Genomic DNA, 13,068 nt, shown 5'->3' with positions numbered 1-13,068 from the left:
GTCAATGAAAGTCCTCAAATGTCTGAAGTTGAGAACTGCCTGGGAGCGTGGGGGAAAACTTCCTCAAGAAGGTCCTGTACGAACGGGGTCATGACGGATGCAGAGGAGTTCGGCAGGTTCCAAAGCTGGGGAACAGCATTTTAGGCAGAAGGAACAGCATCTATTAAGTCTACAGGAGAGTCAAAGTAAAAATATTTCATAGGTGTTCCTGTCATAAGGGAGAAAAAAGTGCTTTCCTCCTTTCTGTGCTTGTGACAATTTCGGTTTTTCCCTTCTGCCTGGGAAAGTAAATGACTTTGCAAGTGGCAATGGCCAGTTCTTCAGTTCCACAGACATCTATCGATTGGGTTGGTTACCAGGGCTCTGGGAACACAGAGAGGACCCCCACAAAGTCCCTTCCTTACGAAGCTCCTCATGTAGTCACACTGCCTGATACACTCCAGGCCCCTACCTGCTACGTACGTGCACCTACCAGGGGTCCAGAGGTTCATACAAATAATGAGCTACCCAGCGAAGAGAGTGATAGGGTGGGGGGGCGCAGACACCGTCTCGATCGTTGCGGGGGCTAAGGACCATTAATACGCTGAATCCGTTGTATGAACACTGGCTCTAGGAGTGGGCAGTTCATTCATCATTTTGTCACATTACTCCCAGTGCACTCCTGTCCTGGGGGTGAATACCAGGATCACGGGGCATCTCTGTGTTTCTGAATCACGGCCGCGTATAAACATGCAGCAACTTCTGATGAGGTTCACGGGGGCCGGGGTGCATGGCGGGGGGAGGAATGCTGGGTGCTTGGCACCTGCACTGACGCGGCCCCTCCCTCCCCAGGTATGGAGAGTGCAATCACGCTGTGGCAGTTCCTGTTGCAGTTGCTGCTGGACCAGAAGCATGAGCACCTGATCTGCTGGACCTCCAACGATGGTGAATTCAAGCTGCTCAAGGCGGAAGAAGTGGCCAAGCTGTGGGGACTCCGCAAAAACAAAACAAACATGAACTATGACAAGCTGAGCAGAGCCCTTCGATACTATTATGACAAGGTAACCCCTGCCCCTGGTAGGGAGGCTGCCGAGGGGAGGGGGCGCTCCTTTCACAAGTCGCTGATGACAGCAGAGAAGAGCAGAGGGCGAAGAACCTCAGGGCTCGAAACAGAGGCTCTGTACGCAGGGGTCGGGGTGGTGGTTTTACAGAAAAACTGTGCGGTAGAGATTTTCTTCCTGGAAGCCCTTTGGGTGTTGGCACGGGTCAAGTTTTGTTCCCTTGCATTTTCTCCTGTGGTTGCCGCAGAGCTTTGCTCATCACAGAAATTAACTGGAGGGGGTCCTCATGGGTCATTGCCTGAGTGGCAGAATGAAGGTGACAGTCTAGAAAGTCTGTTTATCCTGTCTGGCTAGTGATTCACTCAAACAGGCTTTTCTGGATGGAGCAGGGGGAATGGGGCCCAGGGCACATTTTTTAACAGGTGGGTACCTCCTGTCCCCATGTGTAAAGTGGGGCTCCTGACAGCGTGGGCTCTGGATCGCTGTGAGGAACCAAACAAGCCAGCACATGTTAAGCACTTAGAACTGTCCTGGGGATTGTAACTTCATGGGCAACTCCTTGATCAAGAGAAAAACTAGTCTCATTTTCAAGTCACAGGGCTAAGTCAGGGTGCCTTGTCAATGACAATACAGCCTAGCTACCAAAGCTGGGACAGTCTGGGTGAGTTAGAATGCCTTTCTGGAAAAGCAGTGGATGTGTCTCCTAGGACAAAATTATTGCTATTTAAGGGCCATCATTTCAGACCTGTAATTGTTGACCATTTCTGTGTAGCTGTGGTTGCTGAATATTTAGCCTCAGAGACAGAAAGATTTAGCGTCCTAATAAGGGTAAGCTTTTGTTCCGGTTCGTGTTGAAAGGTGAATTAAAAACTGATTTAAATATTAGTTCCTGATCTATATTTAGTGCCTTCCTCCTGCCAGCCTCTTTGGAATTCAAGACAGAAGGATTACACATTTCAGGAAGTGGAGGCATCATTAATTATAAAGGGTTCCTTTATATGATAGTAATTGCATATGATTATGTCATTGAAATGTTAAAAGGTGCCTCCCTTTAATGCAGCAATTAATTAGTGCCGGCTTAAGGCAGAGTCCTACGAAGATGTGAAAGCACTTCTCGCAAATTGCACTGTCTGAAAGCTTCGCAGATGGTTTATTGTTTTGCGTTTTTCCCCAGGTTCTAAGTTACACAATGGGACTTGGGGGCTGGGGGAGGCTCTGAAGGAAAATAGTCCTCTTGCTGGATGGCAGCGAGCAAAGAGCAGGGCTTTGAGATTGACTGAAAAAAAAAAAAGAAGTAATTTTATTGTTTTCAATCAAGGTGTCATGGTGTCTGTGACTCGGTTGCAACTCTTCTTGTGTTGTGTCTTCAGCACAAAGGAAGACCCTGGGCCAAAGATTCCCCCCCCCCCCTCCCCGCCCAAAAGGCGGGCAAAGGCACGCTGCTTAGACCACACCTGATCTTCCTTGGGCAAGTTACAAAATCTCTGGGAAAAGCAGTCTCCACGCCTTGAGAGACCCAGCACATTCTGGAGCCTCATGTGTCTAAGGGTCTGTGCCGAGCATTTCCGACACCGCGGGCCCCCGAGACAGGCCTGCGGGCATCTCCTCCTTCTACGCATGAGGACGAGGGGCCTCGGGTGGGAAGCCTTGCCGGAGCTCCCGGCCAGAAGGCTCGCCCTGCCTTCTGGGCCGTTCCTCTCCTTTGCCTCCCAACACCTGGTGGGCCAGTCGGGCGGCGCCGGGGGTTTGGCAACCTTGGACGTGTTTGTTCATGTGCAGGCCTGTCCGCCCCAGGTGGCCCTTGCCTCTCCTTCTGGGGCTGAGCTCACGTCTGGCCGTGTGACCTTTGTGCAGCCAGCTGGCGTTGACCGTGGGGCAGGAGTGGCTCCTGTCCAGGGCGTCCAGGGCCTTGGCTGCGGGAGAAGATGCTCTTCCGCCTGCCGCCCTCCGCTGCGCATGCGCACGGCCGCGGGCCTCCCGTGACGCCTTCACCGGGATGAGGACGAGCGGTCCTTACACATCGACTGTAGTTTCAAACGACGAGGAGAGGGGAGGGAGATGAAGGACGGAAGCGGAGCAGCCGAGGGCGGGTGGGGGGGAGGAAAAATAAAGTGGGAGGAGGGGAAAGGGCAAATACGCATGTCACACTATTTTATACCTTGTGACAAGCACTGCTTTGAGTCCTGCCACTGACACTCTGGGCTTGTATGTATAAGTTGAATGGTAGGAACTGGCCAATAGCTGACCGTTTTGACCCACAAAAGTGGCAGTCCTAAATGGTGTGGCCTCTCGCCTGAGTGACAGATTCCAGGAAGATCTTTGTGGATGTGGAGGCCCTGGCCACAGGGGCACCCCTTGCTGTGCCCCACCCTGCGCTGCCCGTGCTTCCCGGTGTGACCCTGTCTGCCGTGCCGTGTGGTCCCCGACCCCCCAACCCATGACACTTATCCAGAGCCTGCTCTGCATGCGGCCTAAACCAGGTGATTCCCTACCTTGAGGGCTTTGTTCTTTGTTCATATTGTCTTTTCATTGTTGGCTCAAAGTGCACAATCCCTTGGTTTGTCCTAATAGGGAAGTTTTCCTGCCGGAGGAGGCAGGCATGAGGATACCATTATTTTTATATGTTATATGTTGTATTTTTAGTTCATTCCAGAATATTTAGAAATGGGCAGAGAGAAAAAACATGGAAAATGTGTGCAAAACTTTGTAGAAAGCATGAGAGAACAACGTATGGACTAGTGGTATCCAGTTGGGGCTGGGGCGCTTTAATCATTGTCCCTCAAAAAAGAATGCCCCCCCCAATTGTCACAGTGAGAACTATGCTAATGGCATGAAGTCTGGGCTACGTAGGGTGCATTTGAATCCAGCTCCATGACTGTGGGTGCTTTGCCTAGTCTCTCTTGGTCGCAGCTTCCTTTTCTGTGGAGCAGGTGTAAGAAAGAGCGGACATCATAGGGTTGTGGGGGGATTAGCTGAGCGACGACGAGGTCAGTGCTGAGAACAGCCCTCAGGGGCCTTAGGTGCTGCCAAGTATCAGCCAGAGTAATAATCCAGAGGACTGTCTCCTTATCCCCGATTTGGAAAATCAGACCGGTGCCAAGAAGAAAGTCAGGGCTTCTGTACTAGCTTCCTGCAACCACACACACTCCGGAGGGGCTGCTGGGTCCTGGTGTTATGGCTCTTCTTACCTCTGAGCTCTCAAGAGCACTTTGGGGTGCTTTTTAAGGATGTCTGTTTCGGCTGTTTTGAAAATTCCACTTTGAAAGATGCTTTCACTTTTAAATGATACTCCCTGCCCCTCTGAACCTCCCTGTGCTCCCCCGGTGGAGAGGTGGAGAGCCTTCCCCGGGGGAAACCCCACCCTCCCTTGCTTCTCTCCAGCCTCTGCAGTGCTCATCAGCCCCTAGCATTCCTTGGCGTATACCTGCATCCCTCCAGTCTCTGCCTCTGCCATCATCACATGGCATGTCTTTGTGTCCAAAGTTCCCCCTTTCAAGGACACCAGGTTGGAGTTGCCATTGTGGCTCAGCAGGTGACAAACTCTCCGAGCATCCATGAGGACGCAGTTTCGATCCCTGGACTCACTCAGTGGGTTAAGAATCCAGCATTGCTGTGAGCTGCAGTGTAGGTCACCGATGCAGCTTGGATCTGGTGATGCTGTGGCTGTAACACAGGCCTGCAGCTGCAGCTCCAATTCAGTCCTTAGCCTGGGAACTTCCATATGCCATAGGGGGCGGCCCTAAAAAAGACAGAAATATAAAAGGGGGGGACACAGGTCTGCTGACTTAGAGTCCACCCTCATGAACTCCTTTTAACTCGGAAAGGCTCTGTTCCCAAAGAAGGTCACGTTCGCAGGTCCCAGGGGCTTCACCCTGCCTTTTTGGGAGAACGCTTCAACCCATAAAATGTCCATATATTTCTGACACTCCTGTTCGCCCCTAAGCCCAGCCCAGGGAGAGAAGGGAGGTGGTGGCATCTGCCTCTTATGTGCGCCAGCAAACTGTTTTCTGCTCCGGGGAGCCCAAGCCATGACTCTGTGTTGCTGCAGAAGGAGCCCTGCAAGCTCACCCCATTCCCTCATCCTTTTCTGTCCACCGGAGCTTTTGTCCTTGTTGTTGGCGGTGAACATTCATCCCAGGGGGAGGCCGAAGGCTTTGCCAGCTCCCTTCTCATCAGGAGATTGAAATGGTGATAGGAGGAAAAATGCTCCCGTCTCCACAGCAACCTCCTGGCTTATCCTCACGATGTGCCGCACAGTCTTGACTTCATTGGAAGGGGTTTGGGGGAGAACAGTCAAGACAGAGTCATTGGCAACATATTCCTGGAAGTAGCATGCGTCACCGTCTTGACTTAATTGGATAATTCATTTTAAATTGGGTGTGCAATCAGGGCAGGAAAACGTTCGTAGGAATAGTACGTATCTGCGCTCCACGACCTGCACCAAGAAGCCTGGCCCTGGCAGGATTCTTTAATTCCCCCAAATACATTTTTCAAAGGTACTATGACGTATTGCCTCTCAGGCTGGCCGAAGAACAAAAGTCCAGTGAGCATTGGTATCCTGGAACTTTCTAGAACACCTTTGTGAGCTGTGAAATTCCACGGAAGACCCATCTCTTCCTGGGCTTCATTCAGGGGTCTTCTGTATCTGTGCTCAGCCCGGGGTCTGAGTCTTGAGGGCCTGGTGCGTTTTGCAGGGCGTCTCTTTTTTTCCTTTTGGGCCTTGTCAGCTGCCAGGATGGTTTGAAGGACAGCAGATGGCAGCTGGGCTTTGCCTGGGGGGCCGAGGGGATAACCGGGGCCTCTCTGCGAGCTTTTGGCCTGGAAGCTGCCTGGAGACCTGCAGGGCAGCTGATTGCCTCTCGGAGGGCTTCCAGTCTGGCCCCAGCGCCCCAGGGGAGAGCAGCTGGCATGAGAGAGCCAGGCTGCAGGGCGCGGGGGGAGGGGGGGGACCCTGCCTGTTGACAGAGGGTGCTGCCTGTCTTGCACAAGCTTCCACGCCAGCCTGCCCCTGGCACTCAGTGTTCCCCTAAACAGGGCCGTTGCTAAGAAACACCCAGAGTCTTGGGAGTGACTTTAGCGCTGTGATGATGAGGCTGCTGTGCCCGGCAGCCTGGCCAAATGCACATACGTCAGGCTGCGGCCCAAGCCCACAGCGGCCCGCTGGCCTGAGCCGTCCTGCTGCTGGGTTTCGAGCTGCAGGGAAATGGACTGATGATGTAGACAGACCGACCAGAGCGCCCGCCCTCACCGGACACCCCCCCGCCGCCCACCCGCCAGCCCCCAGGCCCAGCTGCTCCTCTGGGCAGCCGCCTCTCCATCTCCTGCCTGGGCTCCAGCAGCCGCTTATCTCAGTTCCTACCCCAGATTTGCCACAGAAGGAGGGAAGCTCACACATATGAGGCATCTGTCTTAAGCCCGGCCTGGTGCTAGAGGGTTGTATGTTTAGCAACTTGCTTCCTACCCTGCGACATGCCTGTCGTCTTTGCGGACCACGGGCCCATTTTAGAGGTGGGGCTACGGAGCCTCTGTGAGGTTAAGTCGTAGATTCAAGATGTGAGCAGCAGAGCTTTCTGCCCTGGAGTCTTGACCCCCAGGGCCACGCTCGGGACTGCGAAGCCGGAGGGTCACATGGCTGCAGAGCCATGAGCTCAAGTTTGGACCCCATAGTCCTAATATTGCTGAGTGTTGTCCCAGGGCGGAGAGAGAGGGGGGACCAGCCCCCAGTGTTTGCTGTTCGAGATGACAGTGGAAAAAGTGCTGGCAGCCTTCTCCAAGCCCACGGGGAATGTGAGGTGGTGGTTCTGGGAACCCCAGAACATGTTAACACTTCCTAAAGAAGGCCAGATCGGAGCGCGGCACCCCTCGCCCGAGCACCTGCCCAGCTCCCTGCAGCCTCCAGCAAAGACTCCAAACTCCTTGCCCGCCTGGCAGCAGCCCCGCTGCCTCCCCTGCGCTACCCCAGCCCTGTGGCCCTCCTCATCCTGGCCAGGGGCCCTCCCTCTGCCTCTCCTGTCTGGCCCAAGCCATCCTTCACCTGGTCTCTGCTTCCCTGCCTCCTGCCGATGCCTCCTTTGCTCGGTTCTCCTGCCGACACGGTGTCTGCCTCACGGATGGGGAGCCGGCCTTCCATGCCCCTCCCGGTGGCTGTGCGGCACTGGGGCGAGGTGGTACCGCAGGATGGAGGAAGGACGAACGAGCCCAGAAACCTCTGAGCGTGTCGCCGAGAAGGAAATCCATCCTCCTAGCACATCAGTGCCAGGAAGCAGCTCCCCAGCCTTCCTGCCCTGCCTGCCCCGCCGTTAGCACCATGAGGACCCGAGAGGGAAAGTCAGTTTTCGAGAAAAGCGGTGGCAAAGCCAGGATGAGAACGTGCTCCCAGACCACCTGCGGGCCGGACTCCGGGCCACCTGCCAGCCCTGGAGGCGGGAGGGTCACAGTCAGCACATCCCCCACCCGCAGGGGAAACAGGGGAGCCGTTTTACGTTTTGTTTTAGTAACACTCCAGCGGCCTTTAATAAAAAATACCCTTGAGTGTTGAAAGAGAGCCAGGGGGAGATAGAACTCCGGGTCCAACGAGAGGCAGCCCGTGGGTCCGGAGCGGGTGAGAACATGCCCTTGACGTGCAGAATGGGCCTCCCGGCTGGGGTGGGCACCCCCAGGGCAGCAGACCTCCTCCTCCTCGGGCAGCAGGGCCAGGAGGCCTCCCATTCCAGGCCAGGAGAATTTGGAGAGGCTCCTCCCGTGCAGCTTAGCAGCGCCAGAGGATAAAGCGCTCTCAACCCAAACCGCAAGGAAACCTCCCCCGGGAGGCAGCCAATTCCAAGACAGAGTTGGAACCCGTTACTGGCAGCACGTTATTCTTAGAAGTCGTGCGTGGGGGTGGGTGTGCGCGCGCGTGTGCGAAGGTCCGTGCTCCGAGCTCCAGCCCTGCGCCCAGGACCAGGCTGTCCCGAGCTCAGGGCGGAGACGCCGCCCTGGGAAGGGAAGGGCTGGGCCTTTAAGAGAGAGGAGGCTGTTTCCTAGGAATTACATTCCCAGGGCTGCTGTAACAGATTCGCACACGCTTTGGTAGCTCCAAACAGTGCAAGTTTCTCCTCGCAAGGGTCTGGAGGCCAGAAGGCTGACGTCAAGGTGTCAGCAGGGCTGCGCTCCCGCTGAAGGCTCTAGGGGAACATCCTTCTTTGCCTTTTCCAGCCTCGGGGGGCTCCCAGAAATCCTTGGTTCCCTGGCTTGCAGCGGCATCACTCCTCTCTGCCCTGTCTTCTCACGGCCTTCTTCCTTGTGTGTGGCTCTGGATGGTTCCTTTTCTCGTAGGAACACAGGTCCCTGCATTTAGTGCCCACCCTGACTCCAGTGTATTCCACCCCGACATCCTTAGCCTGTGACATGTGCAGAGACCCCATTTCCAAATAAGGTGTCATTCTGGAGTTCCCCTTGTGGCTCAGCAGAAACAAACCCGACTAGTATCTGTGAGGTTCTGGGTTTGATCCCTGGCCTTGCTCAGTGGGTTGGGGATCTGGCGTTGCTGTGAGCTGTGGTGTAGGTGGCAGACACGGCTTGGATCCCACATTGCTGTGGCTGTGGTGTAGGCCGGCAGCTGCTGCTCTGATTCGACCCCTAGCCTGGGAACTTCCATATGCCATGGGTGCAGCCCTCAAAGGCAAAAAATAAAATAAAAATTTAAAAAGTCTCATCCTGGGGTTCTGTCTGGAGGTGACTTTGGGGTGGGAGGGAAGCACCATTCAGCTCACCGCGGAGCCCAAGGACTGCCCCAGTGACAGGCAGCTCAGGTGCCTGGGTCGCAGGAGCCCTTTCAGCACTGCTCTGGCGGGCAGCTGGTGCCAGGTGGGCCTGCCCACACCCAGTTCCTGGCCGAGGCCAGTACAGACAGCCAGCGGGCTGGGTCCCCTTGCCTTCAGATGGCAGGGAGCGAGAGGAAGCAGGGTCTACCATGCGCGTCCATGCAGCCGTCAGACACTGCGAGGGTGAGGTTGGGCTGATCCACTTCCGTTGCTACTCCTCAGAGCCTAGCCAGGCGCTCTGCTTTCCCTGTGGCTGCAGCTTCTGTCTTTGTTGCAAGAACGTGTGCTCGTTCCAGAGGAGGCCCTCTGAGCCTGACTCCGCCAGGGAGTACGTGTTCTAACTTTGCAGAGAGGACAGTTGGGTTCTGTGTCGGGAAAGTGTGAGTCAGTCCGTGGTCTGGATGGGAACCCAATGCCCGGAACTGAAGACAGGATGTTGGCTGTGACGCCGGGCGCCTGGAGACACTCCTCGGCCACTGACTGGGCTGGGAATCCAGCACGGAGCCCCGGACCCCTCATCCGTGCAGCGGGTTCCAAAGCCTTGTGATGCTTGCTCGAGATACTGTATACGCCTTCTGTAATTTATAAAGCGAGGGACCCATATAAGGAGCGCAGAATCCGATGAGAAGACAGTGTGATATAATGAAGATGCTATTTAGTTAGATCATCGCCTGCTGGGTGAAATTCCTCCTGGTGAGAGTTCATGTTTTGAGGTCTGCTCTGAGCGAGGCACATACATTGCTCTTTTAGAGAAAACTGGCCTCTAAGATCGTTTTATGCCCCTTTTAGGAATAAGCCAAACATCTCATTTGGGGAAAGCCAGTGTGTCTTACATCTTCGTGCTTCTCGTTACCTTCTTGGTGTATTTTGCAAAGATACCACCACCCTTTATCATGTTTCTAAGATGGTTTAAAATGTATTTTCTTGAAGTCATGTGGACATGGCGATGCTGTTGGAGACGAGCAGTGTTTTATATTAAACGTGTTTTCTGAATTGAGGGCAGCACACTGAGGCCTGCAGAAGTTCAGGACGTATTCAAGGTCATAGTCAGTAGCGACGGAGGCTGGGATTCAAACCCAGGTCAGTTTGTCCCAGGGCTGGTTGCACTTTGCATCCGGCCCATCAAGGCTCTGGGCCTGTCCCCTCATGGGAGCAGCTGTGCTCAGGCCTGTGGATGCTCGGAGGAGCCGGCGTCTCTCTTCACCTCCGAGCCCTTCTGATGCTCAGCTGGGGCCATAGCCAGGCCGTGGAGGTGGCCATCAGCTTCTCGCTGCTTTCCTGTCACTCTTGGGTGTCACCCACTTAGAGGTGGCCTTCCGATGTCCATCCCGCTCTGGCGGGACCACCAGGTCCCCGGTGCCTCGTGCAGGGTGTCCCATCAAGGCAGGCGTCTTCACTCCCTGCAGCTGGGCAGAGGCAGTTCTATTTGCAGTTAGGGAACAGCCTTGGGAGGCACTAGAAAGGCCGGTGCTTCCTGAACGTGGAGCTGGCTTTCCCAGCCTTGCCGCAGTGACCCCACGATTACTCTGGAATGCAGAGCCCGTGGTCCTGGCAGGCTGACTTAAGCATTAGCCGCTGAGCCAACGGCAGCTGCTTTCTCGGAGAGGGTGTGGCAGTGCAACAGAGAAAGCTTCAGTCTTGGCTCTGGATAGACTTGGGTTCAAACTTCAGCTCCTCCAGTTACAGGCTGCAGGATCTTGGGCTCCTAAACTTTCTAGAGCCTGCCTGCTGCTTCCTCTTGATTTGACCAGCAATACATATGAAACATAACTTTTTAAATGTGAAAATGCAGATAAGCAAAAAAAAAAAAAAAATGCGGATTAATGGTATAATCCTACCTCTGTCAAACTTTATTATACATTTTTCAAGATGAATTTTTCCTTCTATTTGATAGATGTAATTCTCTCATTAAAATAAGCGAAGCATCCCAGGCATGCTGCCTTTTTCTCCTAATTTTCATTTAAAGACGTGAGAAAATGGTAATGACATATTGTCCTCTAAAAGAGCTCCTTGGGGAGTTCTCTTGTGGTGCAGCAAGTTAAGGATCCAGTGTTGTCACTGCAGTGGCTTGGGTTCAATCCCTGGCCAGGGGGCGTGTGTGGGGAGAAACTTCCACATGCCAGGGGCATAGCAAGGAGAAAAAAGAGCTCCGTGGTATTCCATTGTAAGGCCAACTGGGAGTTTAACCCAGCCCCGTGGGGTGGGAAATTGAGCATCATGTCATTTCCAACCAAGAGCCTCAACTTCTCATCTGTAAAATGGGATCACAGTGCCCATCTTTCGAGGCAGCCCTTGTAAACGCGTCTTTCTTTTGCCCTTTCTGGCCACGGGTCCTTTCTTGTAGGAGATCTACCCTGACCAGAGGAATGCCCACCAAATAAACCCTTCCTCCTTCCCCATCCCAGGATCTTGGTGATGGGAGCTGAGGACCAGCCGCCTGTTTCAACCTCCCCGAGGGTCGCAGCCTCGGCCAACGACACAGAGCTGGGCTGCTCCCTCCTGCCTGGCTCCGAGAGGCCTCAGGGGACAGTGAGCTCGGCTGGGGTGTCTGGTTAGTGTCTGCAGGGTTGTCGGGCTAGATGGCTGGCCTCTGCCGAAGCCGCGGTGGCTTCTGAGGACACTTGGATCCGGCGATTGCTCACATCTGCTCCCTCCGTTCGTGGGCAGGGCCCCCCTTCCCCAGCCCTGCATCAGGTGGCGGGTGTGAGGTTCCCTTCGCGGTGTTTGTCAGGCACTGGCCACGCCAGGCGTGACGGACCGAAGCCTTGATCTGCTTGTCTGAACCCAACTAAGTAGAACATCGTGTTTCCATGAACCACGTGTGTTTCGCTCTGCCCAGTGACCAGTGGGAATAAGCACAGCCTTCTAAGAAGTTTGATTTTTGACTCTTCAGTTGTCATTAGAGCTGATAGGGGTGTGTTTTTTTGGTTTTATTTTTACTTTTTAGGGCCATACCCGTGGCACATGGAGGCTCCCAGGCTGGGGGTCCAATAGGAGCTGCCGCTGCCCACCTATACCAGAGCCACAGCAATGCCAGATCTGAGCCGTGTCTGCGACCTACACCACTGCTCCTGGCAACACTAGATCCTTAATCCACTGAGCGAGGCCAGGGATCGAACCCGAGTCCTCATGAATACTAGTCAGGTTCGTTAACCACTGAGCCACGACAGGAACTCCTAGGGGTGGTTTTGCTTGGATGGGAGTGTACAAAGAATACTCCCAAGAGCTGGTGTATGTTGTGGGCTTATCGTGTGAGCCTGTTTCCGGCGTTGTGCTAAACTCTATGTGGTTCACACGTTCGATCCCAGGAGGTGGCTGGTAGGTGGTCCCCAAGTTATAGATGAGGAAACTGAGGCACACGGCTGCTAAGACACAGGAGTGGCATTTGCACTCAGGCAGTGACTCTGGAACTGCCGCTGGTAATCCCAGTGGCAGCCTTTGTGACAAAGTCAAGGGGGAATTTATGGAAAGACCCACCTCTCTGTCCTCTGTACCCAGCCCTGCTGTCAGTGTGGGGTTCAGAGAAGGGGGGGGCTCTTTGTTGTAAGCTGTAGACGTTTCTCTGAAGTTTTGGAGAACAAGATAGGAAAGTTATGCTGTTAGGGGGCAGGGGTCCTGCAGGGGGCTACAGCCCTGCCGATGGGGAACCCACAGCTGGTCTGGCTCCCCTGGTCCAGAAGCAGCCCTGGGGGAGGGCCAGGCTGGAGAGAAATGAGAGCTGGGGTATGAAGTCTGAGGGTAGGAAAGCCCTGTTCGTGCCAGGCCATGCAGCAGAGATCTGCCAGGGACATGGATAAGTGGCATTACAGCTTATTAAGCTCTCCAGAAGGTGTGAGGTTGTAGGGTTTGCATATGTCCCCACCCCCCCATGTCTGTTTGGGAGTTTTCCATTTAAAAATGCCCCCCCTCCCTGCTGCCGCCACCCCAGGAGTTCCCATCATGGCACAGTGGAAACAAATCTGACTAGGATCCATGAGGATGCAGGTTCGATTCCCAGCCTCGCTCAGTGGGTTAAGGATCCGGCATTGCCGTGAGCTGTGGTGTAGGTTGCAGACCCGGCTCAGATCTCGTGTTGCTGTGGCTGTGACGTAGACCGGCAGCTCCGATTCGACCCCTAGCCTGAGAATCTCCATATGTTGCAGGTGTGGCCCTAAAAAAAAAAGTTAAAAAATAAAAAATAAATTACAATGCCCCCCAAAAACACATGTGGGAGCTACCTTGTGGTG

At 54.4% G+C, this 13,068-nt stretch overlaps 1 protein-coding gene across 1 annotated transcript in view; it reads left to right on the top strand.

The window, feature by feature from the left end:
* The window catches only part of ELK3 (ETS transcription factor ELK3), a 69,095-nt gene that overhangs the window by 30,607 nt on the left and 25,420 nt on the right, over positions 1 to 13,068 (top strand). Inside the window, exon 2 of the mRNA XM_021092732.2 lies at positions 832 to 1,040. Coding sequence (XP_020948391.1) covers positions 834 to 1,040 — 207 coding nt within the window. The 5' untranslated portion in view covers positions 832 to 833. The remainder of the gene's footprint in view (positions 1 to 831; positions 1,041 to 13,068) is intronic.

This window comes from Sus scrofa, chromosome 5 (assembly GCF_054392235.1).
Source record: "Sus scrofa isolate SSC_HxYL_T2T_F1_AM1 chromosome 5, Sscrofa_HxYL_maternal_Yorkshire_Landrace_v2.0, whole genome shotgun sequence".
In the NCBI taxonomy this organism is placed as follows: domain Eukaryota; kingdom Metazoa; phylum Chordata; class Mammalia; order Artiodactyla; family Suidae; genus Sus; species Sus scrofa.
Note: the sequence above shows the minus strand (reverse complement) of the source record. Positions and strands in the feature narration are given on the sequence as shown.